General features: G+C 36.9%; 3 protein-coding genes and 1 non-coding gene across 8 annotated transcripts; 1 reads left to right on the top strand and 3 right to left on the bottom strand.

The window, feature by feature from the left end:
• Positions 1-14: 14 nt before the first annotated feature.
• si:ch211-163l21.10 (basal body-orientation factor 1) lies at positions 15-5077 on the bottom strand. Of its 2 annotated transcripts, XM_057355894.1 has the most exons (12): positions 5010-5077; positions 4638-4890; positions 4438-4503; positions 3817-3960; positions 3649-3729; positions 3335-3405; positions 3020-3164; positions 2507-2859; positions 2249-2389; positions 1393-1497; positions 875-943; positions 15-702 (listed from the first exon to the last, which is right to left on the bottom strand). In XM_057355894.1, exons 1-12 carry the CDS (start codon positions 5045-5047, stop codon positions 612-614), a joined length of 1557 nt encoding a protein of 518 aa, XP_057211877.1. In that variant the 5' UTR covers positions 5048-5077; the 3' UTR covers positions 15-611. The 2 variants fall into 2 exon arrangements, with proteins under 2 accessions (XP_057211877.1, XP_057211879.1); XM_057355896.1 differs by lacking the exon at positions 4438-4503.
• A 76-nt stretch (positions 5078-5153) lies between these two features.
• On the bottom strand, positions 5154-17825 carry elapor1 (endosome-lysosome associated apoptosis and autophagy regulator 1). 4 transcript variants are annotated; one of them, XM_057355890.1, is made up of 22 exons: positions 15513-15620; positions 13423-13543; positions 12584-12764; positions 12187-12334; positions 11991-12071; positions 11689-11794; positions 11430-11579; positions 10768-10856; positions 10425-10602; positions 10183-10311; positions 9888-9978; positions 9662-9767; positions 8835-8972; positions 8419-8682; positions 8151-8324; positions 7868-8018; positions 7684-7777; positions 7456-7554; positions 7066-7192; positions 6715-6893; positions 6386-6551; positions 5154-6262 (listed from the first exon to the last, which is right to left on the bottom strand). In XM_057355890.1, the coding sequence occupies exons 1-22, from the start codon at positions 15615-15617 to the stop codon at positions 6194-6196; spliced, it is 2946 nt and encodes a 981-aa protein (XP_057211873.1). In that variant the 5' UTR covers positions 15618-15620; the 3' UTR covers positions 5154-6193. The 4 variants fall into 4 exon arrangements, with proteins under 4 accessions (XP_057211873.1, XP_057211876.1, XP_057211874.1 ...); XM_057355893.1 differs by lacking the exon at positions 15513-15620 and adding an exon at positions 17811-17825 and having other exon boundaries at positions 5155-6262; XM_057355891.1 differs by lacking the exon at positions 15513-15620 and adding an exon at positions 14832-14930 and having other exon boundaries at positions 5155-6262.
• On the top strand, positions 16236-20482 carry LOC130567648 (uncharacterized). Its single transcript, XM_057355899.1, has 7 exons — positions 16236-16342; positions 16496-16612; positions 18126-18287; positions 19405-19432; positions 19588-19732; positions 19893-20037; positions 20211-20482. The coding sequence occupies exons 1-7, from the start codon at positions 16265-16267 to the stop codon at positions 20307-20309; spliced, it is 774 nt and encodes a 257-aa protein (XP_057211882.1). The 5' UTR covers positions 16236-16264; the 3' UTR covers positions 20310-20482.
• LOC130568686 (small Cajal body-specific RNA 2) lies at positions 17497-17853 on the bottom strand. The gene has a single exon (XR_008964739.1). It is a non-coding gene; the product is annotated as a small Cajal body-specific RNA 2 (non-coding RNA).
• Positions 20483-22045: the final 1563 nt, after the last annotated feature.

Below are 22045 nucleotides of genomic sequence, written 5' to 3' on the forward strand. Positions count from 1 at the left end.
CTCATAAATATGCACATAAAAATTGAAATAAAGCAACTATTTTATGTTCTATGAAGAGGAACCATTTTGGGGTTAAAATTGCTTCAGGTTTGTGCATTTTAATTCACAGAAATCCTACAAAGTTAGTTGTCTCCCAAAAACTGTCCATTTCTTGTCACATCCATAACGCATGTTTATTTCCCTTTTTTAAAATATAAAACTTGTGCATAAGACTGATATTTTTCTGATTTTTTAAACTCTATAAACAAGTGTTTAGTAAAATATAAACAAATGGTTCAGCGTTTTTATGTCACATCCATAACGCCGGAATTGCCCATTTGTCCTCTTATTTTTACATAATAGAAAGGCTGTGAACATATAAGATACAACATCATCAAAATACAGACTCCACTCTCAAAACAATAATACTATATTTTAATATTTCAATGCATTTGAAAAATAACCCTAAATCTAGCTGTGCTATATTCCTTGTCTTTTTAGGAAGATTGCAACAGACCACAATGGTTATAGAAATATTATTCGTTTTTCATTATTACTCATTTCATAATTCATTTTGTATGTTTCAAATAAAATAACTGAATATAATACTGGATGAAAGGTTGTACAGTGCGTTAAAGGGCTGGTAAGAAACAGGGGTCAGATGTCCTATTGGGCATTTGCATCTGTGTTATAAAGGTCAGACTATGCTTGTCCTCTGTAAACCTGTGAAAGACACAAAAAGCAACAAAAACAGGAATAATTACAGAACATCTTTAAAACACCATAATTATTATGAAATCATAATATTCCAAGCTGAATTATCTATGTGAAGCATGCACCCTAAACAGAAAATGTCATCTAGAAGATAATGATTTCTCATGGTGTGCGGCCTTACCCTGCATTACTTTTAACCTGGATCCTCTCAGATAAGGAAGTTGGTAGAGCTGGGGGCTGAGCTGGTTTCCTGTCAGAGGGCGAATAAAAACATTGAACATTTTTAGAGAACTGTAGAAAACACAGAGTGATGGACATGTAGCCTTGTGTTGTCTGTTGCTACACAACACATGACATATTTCATTGAGTATTTGGCAAACTGAACCAGAATTTGTGCAATGCAAAGAAATCCAAGAGAACTGTGTTCTGTCTATTAGAGTCAGCTAAATTCTTAGAACTGCAGAATCTGGTTGCAATTTCACGAGTGACAACACATCTACAACATCTACAAACCACAGCAAAACATGTCTGCAGTGTTTTTCCATGAATATGGATCTGCCATGTCAGCAAATGTTTTCTATAAACCAAATGCAGAAGCAATATGAAGTTTATGATTTTTTTTAAGAAAACAAAATGATTCGTATTTAATCTTAAATGAAAGTGGTTGATTTCTGAGGTGAAATTACTTTAATTCCTTACCGTATTTTTTGCCCATTTAATCTAGCAAAGAGCAGCTTGAGCAGTTTCTCTTTCTGCTCCCAGGTCAGATCAGACATGTCCACACCGTAACTCTTCAAATTACTCCTAAAATGGCAAAGTGTTATTACTCACCTCTATCACCCTAACCCAGAAAATAAAAAATAGAAAATAAAATCGCATATTTGTGGATTTTAGTCCATGTCTATTAACTTTAGAGCCGTTCATATGTTACAGTATTTTACCCTAATAAGGGGATCAAAAGCTGATTGTTAAAGGTCTTTCTTTCAAAGATCATTTATGTTATCATAAATTACAGCCACAGGAAAAAAATAAGAGACCGGTCCAGTCTTGCCTTAAATCAGCATTTCTGCATCTATTGTGACCATTTCAGTCCAGTGTTCAGTTCCACTTTAGGAATGACATAAAGTCAACCAACAGCGATTTAAATAAGAGAATCCAAAAATCCAACATGGAAGTTGTGATAAAAAGACTTATTCAAATATTTTTTTTTACTTAACTGATCCTAAATCACATGTAAAAATATTGGTATTGTGTTTACAAACAAGCATGAGCTTGTTGTCTTTACATTATTCGAGATCTGCAAACTAAGCATCTTATTTGTTATTTTGAACCGCTTGTCCAAATAAATGCAAAAAAAACATATTTTTAATTGGAATTTGGGAGAAAGGTTGTCACTAGTTTACAGAATTAAACAAAAATAATTTTTACTTAAATACTTAACTAGCAAATTTGGAAAAACTAAAAATAATTTTGGAGTGGTTTCTTAATTTTTTCTCAGTCTATATCTTGATAAGTGACACAATTAAAGAATGCTTTGAAATAAAAACTTGCACACCATTTCTCCGCCTCTTGTAGGTCAGTGTGAACATCATTGGTGCTGTGTGGAACATTGGTGAAGGTCCGTATGCGAGGATATTCAGACGTTCCAGATCGAGCTTCCCTCATTCTCCAGCGATAGGCCTTCAAAGCCTCTTGTCTGCACACACAACATTATTCAGAACCGTCAGATTGTGCTAATAACAATTATTTACTCCAAATCTTGACGCGGCAAATGGAAGAAACGCAGACCTTTCTTTCCATCACATTATCTAACCTGTAATGTTGTTGTTGCATTCTAATTTCAGTCCTCACGTGGTCAAGAGCTTCATGAAAGAAGAGCTCGAGCTCTTTGCGCTGCTCAAGGATGCTCTTTGCTAGACGTTTCACTTGGTCCAGCTCCTTCTCACGAGCAGCTAGGAGCATTTCCAGCCTTTTAAGGTTTGTGATATCTCCCTGTATACTGACCATAGCACGCTGTTGCACTTCTTCCTTCTCCTGCTCAAACTCTCCTGCCATAATGCCAAGAGCTTCCTCAAGTGTGTCCAATTTAGCCTGGAGCTCGGAGATCTCATTTTGTTGGGCTCTGATCTGGGAATCAGCTTTCTTTCTCATCAGTTCAGTTGTCTCCTGCAAACCATGAGTTGGACAGTCAGTATCATTGGACAGGTGCTAAAAACAATGCAAAGCCAATACAAGCTCTGTTGCCATCTCATTTAAAATAATCATATATCTGTCTTTGATTTTTAAGTTTATGATATCATTTACTGTGAAATAACTAGGAAACTACCTTCTGTAAGGCAAGGGAGGCTTTCTTGTCTGTTAAAGCTACATTTCTCTTCTTCAGTTCTTCAGCCTCTTTTACATGGTAACTCAGTGCCTCGTTCAATCGCACATTCTCCTTGAAAACAGTATGTGATACTGCATCCAGCTGCCTGTTGAGAGCCACTTAAACTGATTAGGCTCATGAATGCATCTACAAAAACAAATCATACACATGTACGTACAAATCTTCCTTATACATGTCCTAAAATGGTTCTATATGCAATCTTTGACATGCACCATTGCAACTGGATAAAAATGAATGACAATAGGGATTGCTCACACAATGGCCTCATGATGTGCACGCTCTGCCAGCTGAGTGATCTTTTGCTCTGCTTCCTTCTCAAGGTGAATCTATAGCAGAAGATATTGCAGACAGGTCCATTGAGCATAATATATTTAAATATATTACAGTATCTATCTCATGGAAAGTAGCTAGATTGATGTTAAAATGGTACTAAAGAGGATCAATGTAAAGATAACAAATATAGAAAAATTTGCTACAGTTCATAGAATATAATAATAAGAATTATCTTTATCTGTCTATTCCTATTGCTGGGTAAATCTCTAATATATTTCATAACTAGGTTTTCTCACCCTTGCAGTGTGGAACTTGTACTGAGATCTCATCTGACTGTCGTTGTGTTTATTGTATGCCACATACATTCTTTCTCTCAGCTGTGAGAAGAACAAAAAGCACATTTTTAAACTTTTTATTTACTTATTTTGCTATATGAATTTTCATAGATTTCATAAATACGGTACACTTATCAGTTCTTCTTCCATATTGGCCTTTATTTTGCGTAAATGCTTGATGGTTTTGAGCTCTCTGCGAGCCCTCTGGAAGTCTATTGACCTCTGCTTAAACTTTTCTTCTAAAGCATCAATCTTCTGCATATATTCAGCCATCTGCAAGAGCCAGTCAATAGGAACTGATAAAAGGTAAAATTCCTTGCATGAAAACTGCAGTGTAACCATGCATACAACAGCTCATTGTACTGAATTTAAAGGGAAAGTTCACAGAAAAATGAAAATAATTGCCTCATTTACTATGCTCATGTCAATCCAAACCCGTATGACTTTTTTCCTTGTGCAGAACACAAAAGAAGATATTTTGAAGAATGTTGGTAACTAAACAGCATTCGATCCCATTGACTACCACACATAACCACTAAGAATAAATATCAAAATTAATTATTTTCTTCTCTTCTTCTCCGAATAAGGGAAGAAATAGTTAAACTATACAGGTTTAAAATATTAGGGTGAATAAATTATGACCAAAATTGTCCTTTTTGGGTGAACTATCCCTTTATGTTTACTCCAGAAAGGTAGTTGCTCTCCATAAATAATGTGGTAATATTAAAATACATGGAGATAATTGCTTACCAAGAGATCTTTCTCATATGAGTATTTTTCTTTCTCTTTTTGCAATTGCTCTTCTAATGCCGCAATCTTAATGCACACATAAGACAGGTATACATGCATTTTATGAACATAATTTATTCATGAATATCCATAAGACATATTTTTGTAGTTTTGTCTGAAAGAGTCAGTGACATCAGCGTTTATGACAAATGCAAACTAACCGTTGCTGTTTTTTCTCGATCTGTTCTCTTCAGAAAAGCAATGATATCGTCCGTGTCGTTCTCATTTCTGTACTGCTGGTTCGCGAGCTCTTCGTTGCCTTTGGCGAGGGCGCGAGCAGCTTCGCGATACTCCACACGCGAAATTTCCGTGATATTGAACTTGGCCTCCCATAACGCAGCGTTTGATTTGAACTTTTCGATCTCCGACTCCTTGTCGGCTTTAGACTCATGCTTGCCGTCTTTCTTACCTTTTCTGTGAATGTGTAATTCAGAAATTGTGCATCAAAGAAGACTATAATCATCTAATATGATCTATAATATAATAATAATCTATAATGATTATAGATGCAAATAAATATTGTCCCTCCTCACCCTTTCCCTTTGCCCTTGCTTCCTTTTTTCTTCGGCATCTTTCTGCTTTTAGGTGATGTTGGACTTGCACGGGCTCATATTCAATGACGCATTGTTTACAGTCGTTACTATGGAAACGGTCAGTGTCGAAGCCACTGAACAATTGAAACAAAATACTTTAAAATGTACAACAAAAGATAGCCTACGTGCTTACTTTTTTGTCTTTTAAATAGTTACGTGCAAGTACTTTATATGCTTTACTTCACTTAAACAGTACACTAGATTTTTAAAGTAATGTAAGATAAAAAATGCTTTTAAAAATCCAATAAACATAAAAAGAGGCAAATAAATTGGGAGAAAATAATCAAACAACATTTCATATAATTGCCAGTGTGACAAAAATGTTTATAAAAATTTGTTTATAGTGAATAAAAAAAGCAAAAACTCACTACACCAGATATGGCTTCAAATACCACTCAATACACACTCAATAACAAAAAAACTCCATGGTTCCAAATAAAAAAAAGATAATTATGACAAATTATAGAAGGACATGTTAAATAAATTATGCTTACTTGATTATCTATTAATGCATCAGCAAATGTTTTAGTATATTTGGCCTTTAAATAATAAAGTTACAATCTAAACATAAAATCTCAGGCAGGTTTGTTAGAAATGTTTGTACTTTTAAAAGCCATTAGTCTTTTTGGTTTTACTTAATCCAGAGGAGACCCAAAACCTGAGTTATCAATGCACATTTGAATAAGGCAGATATTGAATCATACTCATATTTATTATACATATGTTGTTGATATAATATTCAGCTATCCACATTCCCCTGCATAACTTGTATATAACAGTATAATTTGTATATAGCACATCTGTACATCCAACATACTGCCTATTGTCCTTTTGTCTAATATTGTCCTTTCTGTCAAATGTGTATTGTCTCTCACATATTTATTTTTTACATTTTGTTACCTGTGCCGTGTCACTTTTTTAACCTGTATGTGCACTGGAAGCTTCTGTCACGAAGACAAATTCCTTGTGTGTCCAAGCACACTTGTCAATAAAGCTCTTTCTGATTCTGATTTGTTTTACTTAATTATTTGATAAGACCCTCACAGTCCTCTTTGGAAAACAGCAATGCTGCTATAGTTTTTTAAAACATGTTTTCGAATTTTGCCAAAAATTTCCTGTTGATTCTAGTCCATCTCCATCTCCTGTACAGCTGAGGATTTCAGAGGAACAGAATCAAAGCCATCTGATGTCCTCTGTAAAAGAAAAAAACTTTTGTGATCTTGTGCTTCAGAGTTTATAATCAATTTAATTAAAACCACAGGACTCCTAAATATTAGACTGTGTCCAGTTTGTATTAGCCTGTCTTGTGACCTCACCTCTCTGGAAAACGACTTGATTTTAGTGAAGAAAGATTTCTTTGAGAGGTAGATGAGGTCATCCTCTGCGTCTTCTCCCTCCATGATGGCACAGCTGTCTGCAGCTGGTAGTTCACACTCTTTATCTCCTGCAGTCATCATTAGCTTTGAGTATTTATACTGCAGCCTATAGAGAGAGAACAATTTCTTCTTATTATTAACATTTTCTCCCAATTTTATATGCTTATTTGCAAAATATTAATATAAAATAAAAATATGATCTGGACAATTAAACTGAGTTTGATAGGCGCTTTATCAAAAGTGAATTTGTGCATTCGGATGACTCTCACTTGCGTGTTCTTTTCCAGAAGTAGCAGCTGATGGTAATGAGCAATATGGCGGCCACAGTTCCAACAGAGACGCCAAACTTCAGCCAGAAGTCCAAAGTCACACAGGCGCTGACCTTCTGTGGTGGCAGGTCCACCCCACCTGTGCATCTCAGAGGCTGCTGCCACACATAGGTGGTCCTCTGAGAAACACATATTTTAGCTGTTAATCTTGACTTTAAAGTACTTTACAGTTTTTAAACACTACAACATACTGTACATAATCAATGAAAAACTATGTATTTGTGAAATGTGACACGTGACCTTAGATCAGGGTCATTCGGTCATTGTGTGGTTTATTGTGTTGACATATACCTGGATTCCTTGGATACAGGCACTCACAATCTCTTTATAGTTCCTCTCTGAGCAGAGAGGACAAGCATGCTGGGAACGCCACAGGAAATGAAAAGAGCAGCCATCACATGTGCCTTCTGAGCAATTACTGCACCCAAAGTACACAGAAAGAGAGAGAGAGAGAAATAGCATTTAAGAGATATTAAAAAAGTATTCCTGCACCATGTGCTGTTTCAAAGTTGGACTACAGTTGCAGTTTCTCTCTCTCACCACTAGATGTCTGATCTACAAATGAAAATTAGTATTAAACGTTTTCAGGTCCAAACCTATACCATATCAACCATACACATGTCTAGATCAGAGTAACTTTTTCCTTACTCAAAAAGCAAATAAACCTTATTCACAATGTACCTTGGTAAGAAAAATTGGTCTGTTGTTACAGTAGGATCACATCGGAGCCTGACAGAGGTTGATCTTCCATTTTTACATGCTTGTGTTGTTTCTCTAGATCTGTTGACACAGAACATATCTTTACATATACTGACATGAGGTCTAAAAATGTCACATAATAAAAGCGCTGGAATAGACAGAGCTGTCAACATAGTTTATTGAAAGCATGCATTCTGCGGTCTGGTTTACCTATAGTAAAATATGACATCAGGTAGCTCAGATTTGGAGGGGAAGTAGCTGTCGAAAGATGAAATGTCAACCAGTTTGGAGTCAGTTGTCACTCCTAAAAATTAAAAACACTGTATTTGCAATAGAACAACAATAAAATTGTTATCTTACTATATTATTTTAAAGCAATCTCAGTAGCATTTACCAATTAAAGTGTCTCCAATACTGAAAGGTTGAGAGGACACAACACTCTGACCCCTGACCTCAGAAGGCACTAGAGTGGACCGACAGATGTAGCCCTTCACTTCTCTCTTACTCTCAGTCACATTTTCAACACAGGATGCAAGACCCCTGTTCTAGATGTAGCACACATGGTGAGAGAATTTTTCGGTGTCATTCTAAGGTGCCAACAATTCACTTTCCTACATATATTTTTTGCATACTTTAGTCATTCATAAAAACTTAGCTGGTCCCCTTCATACTCTCACCTGCGTCCCGCAGAGCATAACACTGAAATGGTGAAAGTACTGCAGCCCTTTACTGGTGAATCGTGGAGTGCTCTGGAAATCTGTAACACGTGCCAACGGAGAGAAATCATAGTGCAGGAACTCTCCTTTATGTAACAGTGCTAAAGTACAGTCACTAATACACGCTGAACGGCCCTGCAAACACAGAGGACAAATGTACAGTATGTGTCAGTGAATCTATAAAATAGTTTGTGAGAGAAATTAGTATTAGAGAAAGTAGTGGTCTTACTTTATTACTGTCAGTATTCGGACCACAAAGAATGCAGGCTTGCTCTCCTATTGGCTGCTCAGGTCTGATGATGGTGTTAGCGGGACAGCTTTTACACACTCCAGTGCCATTTAACATGTAGTGGCCTGAGGGGCAGGGCACGCAGCCGGAGTCCGTGCCAGAGGCCGCCAGAGCACACTGTCGACATTCTGAAGCCACACCCCCGATCACATTGGTGATGTGAACAGAGTAGATCTTAGCAAAGTCAGAGCTGTATTCACTTTCCTGTAACAGACAGACAGCTTATCTTTAGAGGAGAAACGGAACAAAAAAGATGTTCATCTTTTAACCAATAATGCTGTTGTCTAGTTAGAAATAACAATTTTAAGAGGAGTAAGAAAACATTGATTTATTTGTAGATCTTGTCCTGGTCTCACCATGCTGAAGGTCCCAGTGCGCTGAAAACCCCAGGTGAAGCTGACAGTGCTGTTGCTCTTAACAAGATAAGAGTAGGACTGCTTGCCTATAGTACCGCTCCAACTCTCCGCAATCATATTATTCCTTTCATTCTGCCCCTGAAAAAAATGTAGATTAAAATCTTTTTAAAAAATGACTCATAATTATGTACATTTATACATTCTCGTATATATACTGTATAGCTGCTGAAAAAATTAAGAGATCACTCCAAATTTTTAAATCAGCATTTCTAGATGTATTGGCCATTCCAATCCAGTGTCTGTTGAATTTCAACAAAATCAAACTTCAGGAGTGACAAAGTCATCTAACAGCAATGTGAAAGACTGACAGAATGACAAGACACATGAAAACTGTGATAAAAATCCAGGTATTTCCAAAGTACGTGTACAAATATTTCTGTTGTATTGCTTAAAAGTGAACGTGAACTTGTTTTTTTATTTCTTTTGCAGTATTTAAGGTCTGAAAAAATACAGAGCATCTTTCTGTTATTTTGACCTGTATCTCCAGTTTTAATTTTCTGAAAACAAATGCAAAAAAGAAACAATATTTGTATTTGAAATTTGGGATAAATATTGTTAGTAGTTCACAGAATGAAACAAAAATGATTATTTTACCTAAACGGAAAAATTAGGAGACATTTCAGGTTTTCTGAAATGACTATTTATATTTAATTTTGAATATGTAGCTGTGTACATTTATATATTCACATATACAAGTGTTAATTTAATTATGTAGTATAATTTACCTTTAATATACTGTAAAATCAAATAAGGAATGTCATACTCACAGCCATGAAATGCAGTTTACAATCAGCTGTACATTTCGTTTCAAACACAAATGTTATTTTTGAAAGTTCAGCTCTCTCGTTGTCTTTACTTAGAGAATGAGGAAAGCTGGAAAAAGAAAAGAATTGTGTATAAATTTGTATTCCTTATCAGGTATTAATTTTGAATATGTAGTTGCAGTTAACAACCATTGGGGGGCAGTCGTACGCTGGGATTTCATCTGCTCACCTGTATCCAGGTACTTGGAGCGTCAACAACATGAAGTCCGAGTCCCGATCACTTGGTGTGGTATAGATGTATTCACCTGCTACCTCCCAGCCTGTTCAAAGAAAAGCCATCTGAAGCAAAGCGACCTCAGACAACCCTTTAATATTCTGAACATGAACATCCGTAGGCCTATATTGACTAGTAAAATGTTGTGCATTCTCAATGTGTTGTTAGCAAGCTTTATAGGGTTTTAAAGGCATGTGTGTCATTGATGTGGTGGATGTATCTGTATTGAGCAGCGCGAGGTGATATTTACCTGTGGTCCTGTCAGTACTGCTGTATTCTACGCTAAAGACAGAACTTCTCATGTTACTAGGCATCCTGTTCCACCATTTATACTCGAAACCCACGACAGGTTCCATTCCGGAAGGACACTCAGAGCATTCTGAACGCATGTAACAAATGTGTCACTGAGCGTCAAACGAGCTACTTTAAAACAAACTTATTAATTTAATAAAAAGTACATTTGTAGCGCTTGCGTGTTGTGTGTGGTTATACCTGTTCCATTTGAATAGAAGCCATGTGGGCAGGGTTCACAGGTGGAGGTGTTGCTGGAGAAGAATCCTGGATTGCAAGGCGGGCAGGCCATCATCTCACCTGAGGCTGGAAGCTGGATCGCCCCATTTCCACTCTCGCTGCAGATCTTGGGCTCGATCCACTTAAACATAAGCTGTGTCTGGAAACACACCAGAAAACAAATGGAGACAATTTATCGAACTACCGGACAGTAGACCTTTATATCAGAATTTTATTGTAATAATAAACTGACATAAACTGACTGCTTTTATTTGTGTTTTCTGACTAGATGTGCATGCAAACAGAAGTGTCTTTTCTGTTGTACCTGGCTTCTTGAGTCACATAGTGTGTGAGTATAGAAGTAATCGCTTTGTTTGCAGTGTGGCCGCTGTAGACAGCTTCCAGATCCAATCCCTGGAGTAACACGCACACAGAGAGAAAAATAGCCAGTGGCATTAGGAAAAAACACACACTCATTTAGATAAAGTGATAAAACACATCTCTCCAGTTGGCAAATCCCATAGCGTATGAGCACTGGGGTGTTCAAGTCATTTACATAACCACTTACTTTCGTTCGATTACAGTTAAATGCTTCGTCACATGTATGTAAATGTAACATTCAAAGCCCACGGTCTTTCACTAAATGCTGTGTAAAATACGTATGTATTTCCTGTTTAAATTGAGTTGTAATTTTGTTCATCCAAGCACAAAACTGACATAAATTATATTAGTATACACATCTAGTAAACACATAACATGTTTTGTGTTCTAATTTGTGTTTAGAATTTTGTTTATAAAAGGTTTAAATGAGATTTTGAATCCGTTTTATGTGGACTCAAACTTGACAGTACTGTATGAATGTAGTAACTGTATGACCGTTCAGCTACGTACAAACATACTTTAACAAACTTTGAGCTACGATAAAAGTGATATTGAGCACACAGAGCTATTTATCTATGAAAATGTGCACGCAACACACACACATACCCGAGTATGAATCTGCTTCACATGGCTGGCATGCCGTGGCTCCTTTATTAGAGTAAGAATTAACAGCACATGGGATGCAGCGAGAGGCTCCTGGTTTATCACTGTAGGTGCCAGGCTTACAGTGAAAACATTCAGATGTATAAGAGACACCTATAAAAAGCACATTTGTATTTTTATTCTGAAAACATCAAAGTTGTGTATTCAGAATACATCAAATGTTTATTTGAGGAGACGTGCAAATATTTGTAATAGATAAAACCTGAGATGGCAATGTTCTTCAGTAGAACTGGTTTGGCAGAGCTTCCAGCAAGAGAGAAACCTGTAGTCCTCCAGTACAAGACATTGTTCCCACTACTCAGCTGCACCTGATCATACAGAAAAAAAGATCATGTTTTGAGGCGTTCACATGTTGGTACTGCTATAATTACTGATACTTTTCATTTAATTTCCATTCAATCATTTTTGTGTGTTTAGATTTTCACTAAAACATGATTTAATATGTTTCTTAAAGCATCTGAATGACTTAAAATGTGGCAAATGTTACACATACAGTAAACTTACATAGTGATATTCCCAGTCACTTTTTGATAATGTCATCCAGCGATTTACAGAATCTGTTGACTGGCACTGGTCATTCTGAACCTTTAAACACACACACAGACCGTGTATATGTGTATCCTTTATGCCAAAATGATTTGTCAAAATTTCAAGATATGACACTTAGGTCATGTCTGTAATGAGATTACATGGAACTTACATAGAACTCAAAAAAGATGCTGTTGTCTGGGTAGATGTACTGGAAAGACACAGAACCGGGTTTCTTCAGACTCACAGCGTAGGAAAGAGTGGAGGAACACTCATCTGTGTTTGAGGCAATGTAGTCACCTTTAGGGATCCATGTTGAACTACAAGGCAAGAGGTTAATTTAATTCCCATTAAACCTTTTTTTTTTAAATGTCTGTTCTCCGTTTTAAATACATTTCTCCATTTTCTGTTTAATGTCATCGATCTAATTCAAGGTCATGACCCGTCAAGCACTTTCATATCTGCAATTACATTTGAGCTCAACCAACCACTTGATCTTGAATATAATCAGAACAAGCACCTTGTGTTTGAATATCCTGAATACAGTTTTTCATGTATGAGTCACTCACTTAGAGCAATTTGTGGAAGAATCTCCTTTACTCGTATCGATGCCATGGCTGATGAAGCCGGTGGGCAGACTGTCCCACTCATCAAAGGCAACTCCCGTGCCTAAAGAGTAGGTCCCTGCGACACATTTCTGACACTCCTGAGTCCTCATGTCCAGAAATTCTCCCTCATTACAGGTGAACGCTGCAAAAGCAGTACAAAGTTAGAGAAAAAGTAAATAACCTTAATGGCATCCCGTAATAAAACAGAAGCCAAAAAAGATGGAAACTCTTTACTGGGAGCACTTGGGAGTTTATTTTGTTTATTCACAGGGGCAGTGCACATTAATAAACATAACTGTAAATGTGCCAGAATTAGCCAAAAAGGCTATTTTCATCTGTTGACCCTTGACAGAATGTTAAAATGTCATCCTAAAAACAAAAGCAAAGCATCACAAATAGTAATGTACACACAAAAACATTGTAAAACACATAATAAAAATACACGATTCTACATGGAAATCGTAATAAAATCCTCCTAACAATTGTTAGTTTAAAGGGATAGTTCACCCAAAAATGAACATTCTGTCATCATTACTCACCCTCTTGTCATTTCAAACTTGTATGACTTTCTTTCCTCAAACACAAAAGAAGATATTTAAAAAAATGTTGGTAACGGCAGTACCCATTAACTTTATGTAGACAAAACCAATTCAGGTGAATCGGTACCGCCATTATTCGGTTACCAAAATTCTTCAAAATATCTTGGGTGGGTAAATGATGACAGAATTTAAATTTGGGGGAGAATTATCCCTTTAATACAAGAAGTAAGGTCTGCACTTGTGAGAGTTAGGGATACTCACTGCACTTGGTGCCTTTGACCGGATCAGGTAAACCCGTACAGGTTTCTGGTTTGTTGGGTATCGCCACTCTCCATCGAGAGCCCAAAACATCACAGTCTGTGTATTCAAAATGGTAATCTGACTGCAAAGTAATGAAACACAAAGCAACTGAAGAAATGTCTTAAGAAATAAAAGTTTAGTTTGAGACTTGGCTAACTTCAGAGTTTGGTTAAAGCAGAATTGACACTCAATTGGAAACAAGCTACAGGATTACAGATATTCAGAGATGTTAGTTGGTGACACTTTAGTCAGTGTTCTAGTGATCACTTATTATTGGTATATTTAAGTCCTGTTAACCGACTCACAAACACAAGTAACATTTTTGGTTTTGCTTAATATCTCACTTTGGGCTTTGGGCAAAATTTGTTGCAGTAACCAGGCTTCTCTTTAAACCAGCCTCAATTTACAATACAATATTTACATAGCCTAACCCACCCACTGTGATGAAGTACTTCAAGGATGTCTTCTTATCATTCTCTAAACAAACAGCCTTCTGCAGGTATTATTTACTCATCATTATGGAAAAGGGGAGAGGCTGATAAAATAAAATCTTCAGTAAATAAAAAAGGGTAACTGTTCCAAACATCCTTATTTATCCTAATTTACCTTCTTACATAATCTTCAAGCTTAAAAGGGTGTTGCTTCAATAAAATAATTGTTTACACTAAATGGTTAGTGGATGTTGACAGACAACTCCTCTAAATAGCTGCAAAACAAGGCGGTTAGAAAGGAACCTAAATTAACCTGACCGCGTAAGAATAAGATTAATAGTTAACAAAACCTACCGTAATGGGGCAAGGGACCAGGCACTCTAAGTGCTTTGTGTTAGTGCAGCTACATTAGTAATGTTTTAGAGCAAGAGCAAGAGAGAAATGTTTAGGTGTCCTTAACAAGCAGTACACAGCATAATCCCCACATCCATATAAATGTAGAAAACCAAGGCAACAAAACAGAGTGACATTTGTTCCCATGGTATCTCCAAGGGGTCAGATTAGTTGATGACTCTCTTACACCCACAGAAAACATGTTCCATCTACGATGTCAGGGTCAGTGGCCAGGTCTCTGTACCTTTTTCAAATGTTGCTTTAACACCCAATCATAAGGATGGTATCCATGTTTGATAGTATAAATATTGTGTGCAATTAAATTCTGGTGTGTTAACGCCAATAGCAAGACCGTTTTAAGTTTTTGGTTAACTGGAGATTAAAGGCAGTACCCATACAGGTAGAGCAATACAGTAGCTTGTCTAGAGCAGATGTCCTTTTCACACTGCTATCAAAGGACAACGGACAAGTTTATCTGGATTTGATAAGGTACTTGAGCAGCCCAGTCCCTTGAACATGCTCACTCTTATTTAAACATGACTATACCTTGAGGAAACCGTGAACACGAGGAAATGTAAAAGACAATTGATGAGGGAGTGAGATTCTTTAAAAGTATGCATCTGTCCAGATAAGGAAAAAGGTGCTGAAACCATAAATCAAATAAACACTTTTCATTTCTAAACTATAGGCTACATAACTTTTTTCGTTATTCACATGGATACCTTAGTTAATTGGTGATTCATAGTTCTAGAACTCTTTACGTAAATGTAATTGTAGCATGGAATTAAGTGTTTTTAAACACACGGTTTAAAGAAAAATAAATATTATTTTAAAAACTTCATGACCATCCTGTAACATTATAATTGGTGTTGCAGACAATAACATGAAAAGTTTGTGACCGTCTATTACTTATAGGTTTTATATTCCACAAAGCACTTTGACAGCAAAAATGTTACATACATTAGAGAAATTACTGGCCTGTATTATGTTTTGTGCAAATAAAATGCAATATTCCATCAGCAATATAAAAAGGACAAAGCATTAGCGGCACGAAAAAAAAGCTATTGTGTAAATGTGAGATTTGTCAATATGTAGTAGTTAGAATACATACAGTAGGTCTAATGTGGTTCCAGCTGTCAGATTTAAGAGCAAGTTAACATATTATTCATAATGACATATTCAACAGAAAGCTGTATTATGCAAAAAAAAGCTGTTGTTGTATCCTACCTCTTTACAGCTGGGCAATTCCGTTGCCTCTGTTAAAATTAAGAGCCATAAACTGACAAATAAACAATACATTCTAACAAAAGAAAGTACATATCTTAAAAACATCGCTGTATGTTTCCTGCACCTGTTCGACAAAACAGAAGAGCTTCGTTCTGTTAATAACGCTGCGCTTTTTATCCTGACACTATTTGCACTACAACTCGCTCAGCTCTCCTATTGGTCAGCCACTTGTTCTGCCTAGAAATTAAATGTAAAAACACTTCTGTAAAGCTTTTCTCAATTTTGCATTGATGTTTGTATGCACTTACAGAATTAGCATTTTAGCATAAAATGTAAGAAATTATATGAACCAGGAAAATGATAAAATGCATGGCACCAGAGGTAACGATTTATTTAAAGTTGAGTTATTAAAACGTACATAACATTCGTGAATACATCATAAAGGTATTATTTTGCCTTAAATTTAGAAAGTCAGATAGCCTATAAATAAATAATAACAAACGATGCAGTACTTAAAATTGGCCATTACAAATTTTGTTTTTATTAACATTTGCATTAAATGAAAGTTTAAAACCACATGTGCTAGTTTCCTTAAAGCGGGCATACATTTTTAACGCCTCGCGCTGTGTGGTGCGCCAGAACGGACTGTTTCTAAGCAACAGTGTGAGGGACAACACAGTTGCTAGTCAAAAAGATCCCAAACCACCGATCTGTAACATTCCCAAGGACTCATCTGGATATATTGTGGGAATATGCCAAGCGAACGAGACCCTTTCCCATTCCCGCGATATGAGAACGATAATACATTCACAGGGAGTAAACAAATTCAGGTAGTCAACAAATTTTAACTTAAATTTAATAGTTTTAAAATAGCGTCGTTTCAGTAAAAGTTACATAGCTAGTTCGTCCATAATATGCCTGATATTTAAGCATACTTTAATGGCATATTTTATTAGGATGTTTCTCGCTACTTTCTGATCTAGAAAATGGCCTACGATAAACCAACCCATCTTGCCCAAAATGATGACCCGTGGAGGAGGCTCTATAGCACGTCAACAACGTCTAGCTCCCGTCGAAACATCTTTCATTGTGACACTACAGTGAGTTGATTTGCCTTTGGATGGCTTTACATGGCCAGTTTTACATAAAATAGCATATACGTGCCTCTCTAATACATACTAAATGACCGGATTTGGAAACACCGTTTTCAATTCGTTGACTGATAAATCTGTTACTAGGCAGCACGAGACAGTCTAGACATTCATCTAAAATCGATATATGATCATCATCTAGGATTATTTCCGAAAAAGAACCTAACTGTTACACAAAAGGAAACCGTTTCTGATGACTATGGGTGAGCACTAAAATCTATTTTTTTATGTCCTTCTAAAGGGTAAACATTAAACATATTGCATAAAGCATACATAACTTTGTTTTATTTCTCAGTAATGCTGGGGATTATTTACCAAACAAGACACCGAAAAGGCATTCAGGAGCTCCAGTGTGTAAGACCCCAAACAAAGGAATAAAAGTGTGGATCGACACTCAGAGAGCATCCATACACAGTATGAAAGGGACGATAGGTGGGATTTACCTTTATTAACCCACACATTTATAAATGATTTCAAATCACATGCCGTTTGAAGTGGTCTTTGTGTGTTGTCTTATTACAGTGTATTTTTAATTACAGAGTCTCACCACGCGGCGTCAACAAACAGAGGTTACTCAAGGAAGCACGACGGCGGATTTTACTCCACGTAAATAAAACAAATACCACGAAGTACGAAGCCAGACCTGTGGAGAATGATCATACACTTTAGACGTGCAAAATAAAATAAAATAACACTGGTGTGATCTCTTCTTTAATGATACGTGAAAACTATGTTACATTACAGTGCAGCAACCATAGTTTACAGTAGGTTAACTAAATCGGATTTCCGTAATGTTTCACACAAACTCCAGGACTCACTTTTAAAAGTTATGGTGAGATCAGAATCGCCGTTATACTCACTGAACAAACAGAGAAACACTGGGTCGAGACCCAGTAACCAGTTTGCTCTAGTATATCTGATCGATTCATCATTTCTTACCACAGCCTAAACTGTGGCTGCCCCGAGTTGTGAAAATGCCTTTCGATCATCGCAACAAAAGCTCACGAGTCAGTTATTATCATCTCTGAATCCGAGCAGGGCAACTAGGATCCGATCAAATAAGATCACGGTGTAGATTTTTTTTTCAACACAAAAAAAGACAAACATTCACGCACACAAACACTCACCTCACGCATACACGACTTACATTCAAATGACCTAACTTCCTGGTTGACTTCAGTAAGTAGAGACGTGGAATCTTGGGAAAACATTACGCAGTCCATAAAAAACACAGTGCCCTCGTGTGGTCGCTGACGATAACGTACCCTAATATTTTCTTGTTGTTTATGAATGCAGCCATGAACAAATTTAGCCAACACAACTTTATTTTCAAATAAACACAACTTTTTTATTTTCATTTTTCTTATAAGATCAAGAGTTCATGGAAGTAAGGAAGAAGGTTAAAATCAGCACTGATGTCTGCGGTAATTAGTTAATCTGGCATTCTGCGTGCCTCGTATAGGTGCAGGCTAATCTTGAATGGCGTAATGAGCTTGAACGGATATGTCTACTACCAGCATTACTGAACACAAACAGAGTAAACACAGTGAGTGAAGACCAGTCTCCAGACTGCATAATGCTGGACCTTAACACAACAAAAAAACAATCAACTGTATGCATTGAGGTAAGTGTTAACTATGTGTTTATTTTGTAAACTTTATTTCATTCTTTTAACCTTTGAAAAGCCAGTCATTTCAGATTGGTGTCTATATATTAGGTTTCTACAAAAAGTGCCCGGAATTATTTTTGTGTGTTACAAGACACAAAAAGTTTTTAAAGAATGCATGATAGAGTTTATAATGTCCAGTCTTTTGCATTTCTTATTCGAAGTTAAATAAACTCTTGATTTTTTTAATGAATGTGAATGTCTAGTGGTGGAGTGGTGATCTTAATTTTGGGAAACTGAGCACAAACTGAACTGTCAGACATCACACTAAACGTGTAATTTGGAGCCTCCTTTTTAAATGTCATATCCAACTGGCAATGGTGTGTGTCTTTCCTTTTTTGACAATATTGTTAGTGTAATCTGCTGATTTTTATGTCTGTTGAGAGGTTTTCAGAAGGGTGAGTCAGGGGTGTGGTTGGCGTGGTTTGCACACCGGTGGCCACTGTGAGAACAGAGCAAGCTTGTTTACTCCTATCTCTGCTCTACACCCTGCTGTGTGCTAGGGAAGGTGGGCAGGATGCCCAGCATCTTAATGTTGAATTCACAAATGGACATTTCCTGGTCCCTGAGAAGATTAGTGATTACCCTTATGAATGTGGATGCACTCTTTAACTGGAATGAGTTCAATGCATTGAAGTGCTAGTATTTTCATTCATGGTTTAAATGTTAATTTTAAATATCTTGATTCACTCCACCAGACATATTTACACCTATTAGTACTGATGCTATGCATGGATCTTGTTTGTAATTTGAAGAACCTTCTAAGGAAAATCAGGTTTACTATCCTTTCTCCTATTGACTGTCATGCAGTGAAGAGGTCCAAAAAACTCTAGTGCCGAAAAAACAAATAACCCTTTGTGCTTCATTTTTCTGTATTAGTTAAGTCCATGCACTAAGATAATGATTCTTCGTTTCATGGATGTGCTGGCACAACCGTAGTACTCTTAAATATCTAAAAGTTAAACTGAAGTTTTAAATGTATGGAATTAAGCAATTTAGTTTTACACTCCTATAATATCAATATGTTTTTCTTGTTGAAATGTTTTTTTGTTTGTTTGTTTTTTGCATTATCCAGCGACCAGGGTTTAGACATCACAAAAAAGGTACAATCTGTGATTTTCGTATTTAGTGATTTACATTGGATTTCATTTCATTTGTAATATGCCTTGTGTTTCTATGCAATCATTTATACATGCAGCATGATTTGTTTACTTGCATAGTTGAGTCTAGAAGTTGGTTTTCCCCCCGTTTCCTGTAGAGAATTATGTGTGTCATCCTCCAGCGGCCCACGAGGACACAGACGGTGAGGAGGAAGTCCTTCAGCTCAGGAAACTGAATGGCTCACCCAGCGAGTGCCCCAGTCACCAGAATCTCCATAAGGAGCTTCTGTTTGCCCATAAGAAGTGAGGGAAAGACTCTTTCCAATGAAGTGTTTGGTTCTGGTCGTATACTTATTAAAAGCAAAGAGAACAAAATACTTCAAATCATATTAACATCCCTGCATGTATCCATCATAAATCCCCCAAGCTAACCTAAAGGTCTGTGATTTTAATGTGCCCTCAGGGGGCTGCTGTTGGAGGAGAAACCAGAACTGAAGCGTGTGTTACAGCAGAGGAGACTTGACCTGCACAGAGAGCAGGAACTTGCCCTCCGACCTCCTTCAGATCTAGAACAAGAGCTTCGCAAGAGGCAGCAGAAACTACAGGAGGTACCGACCACGTTCTTTCCTTTTTAATATTTGTCAGCACTAAAATAGATTAAAGAGTTTCAAGATCTGTGATTGCAAATTTGGTTGACTTGCCACACTTCTGTTTATTAGTGCCTTTTGATGGTTTACATTGTTACATAGAAAGTTCACTGATGATTTAAATGTCTCTGCAGTATGAAACCGAGGAAAAGAGGCATTTGGAAGATCAGAAGAACATTCCAGAATTTGTGCGAGTGAGAGAAAATCTGCGACGCATACAGATTACAGAATAAAACTGAAACGGAAGAAGATGCACCTTTTATTTTTTTCAATCTGTGTATTGTAAAAATAAGTGTTTCATGGAATGAAATGAGGGGGCATACAGCCCAAATTATGTTTGTATGTAGTCTTGTATTTGGAGTTTGTTATATCGAATTGTAAAAATGGAATTAATTAAATATGACTAAATATATGGTGTGTATTTTTGATTGGATGTTATTCACAACCTGGTTGTTGCATGGGCTTTCCTGATTTTAGAAATTCCCAAATATTTGTGTGTCCCTACAGGCGTCACTTCTAGAGAGAAATCTCCATGGGCTTTGCCTTTAACATGGAAATGAAGACGTTTCATTAGCTGATCTCTAAATTCGCGGAGGCACGGGGATAGACAACTGACCATCTGCCGGGGTCCTTTATTAGGGAAGTAACAACAGGAGGCAAATAGGAGTAACAAAAGAACGTTGGAAAGAAGCCACTCGATCCATGTTGTGCTGTCGAAATGTATATATCACATCTCTATGAGCTCATGACAGTAACGTCAAATACCTTCAACAACTGCTTGCTCTAGTTTCAAGCGTGTTGCCATGCAGAAAAATAAAGTTGTGGCTGTGTGCCATTTTCGAGGCTATTCATAAAGTCTAGAGGACTATTTGCCAGCTGTCTCGAGCACCCGCCTCTTGTTTAACTCTTTTATTGTGTCTTTCTCCCGCTGGCTCTATTCACGGTCAGACACGCCCACTGCTAAAGAAGCGTGCGCTGCCTTCAAACGATCGCATGCGCTTACAAAGCATAGCAAACATTAGAGGTAGGGTATGATTGCCGTGGTACGGTCCTGTTTTATGCCTAAATTAGTTTGAAGTGTAGTTTTTGCTTCACGAAACTGTAAATGGTCATTTGCTAATGTGAAACGAGACTTTTCTGTTACTTTAACAACCCGAACTGAAAAAACGCTTCACGCGCAAAAAAAACTCCCCCGTGTAGTTACGAAATGGTACAGGCCAGCGGGTGTCTCCCAGTTTGAGGACAGGAGAACGCCGCAGCCCATCACTGTGGATTCTGCCGGCTCACGCCTATATACCATAATGGAGTGAACTGAGGTGCACTGGGCTGGAGACTGCAGAGACTGGTATGATGATGATGATGAGGAGAATGAATATGATGATGATAATAATCATAATGACAGAATTGATCCTTTTTCATGTATTCTAGAGGCGTGACCTACTTGCCTACATTTCATATTAGGTTACATTTATTGCAATACGTATACAATGTATATTTTTAAACAACAACACTGAAAATTCGGACACATGTTTTATTCATTTTCTAGTGCATTGTGATGGTTTATTTGTTCTAAAGTTAAATAGTCTAATAGTAAAAAAGAGACGCTTAAAGTAAACATTTAATTAATGATCATTGTACTGTATGCGCTAATTCAAGCATGCATATTATAATAATCCATTCAGAAACCAAGTTGAGTTGGTATTGACACTAATAGCATGACTTCTTTAAGGCTGATTAGAAGGAATTGCTCTGCTGTCTACAGTGTAAACACAAATACAGTGTGAGTTGTTCGTGTTCTAGGACTTTACTTTCTCCTAAATGCACTACGCATCTCTAAACCATAGATTTGGGGGGGTTTTGTGCTTGCAAATGTGATTTAATCAAGATCTAAAAGTCAGAAGCTCGCGGGTTCATTATTATAGGTTATACTTTGGATCAACGTTCCAGCCACAAATGCAGAAATGTAAGT

This window comes from Triplophysa rosa, linkage group LG17, assembly GCF_024868665.1.
Source record: "Triplophysa rosa linkage group LG17, Trosa_1v2, whole genome shotgun sequence".
NCBI classification, from domain to species: domain Eukaryota; kingdom Metazoa; phylum Chordata; class Actinopteri; order Cypriniformes; family Nemacheilidae; genus Triplophysa; species Triplophysa rosa.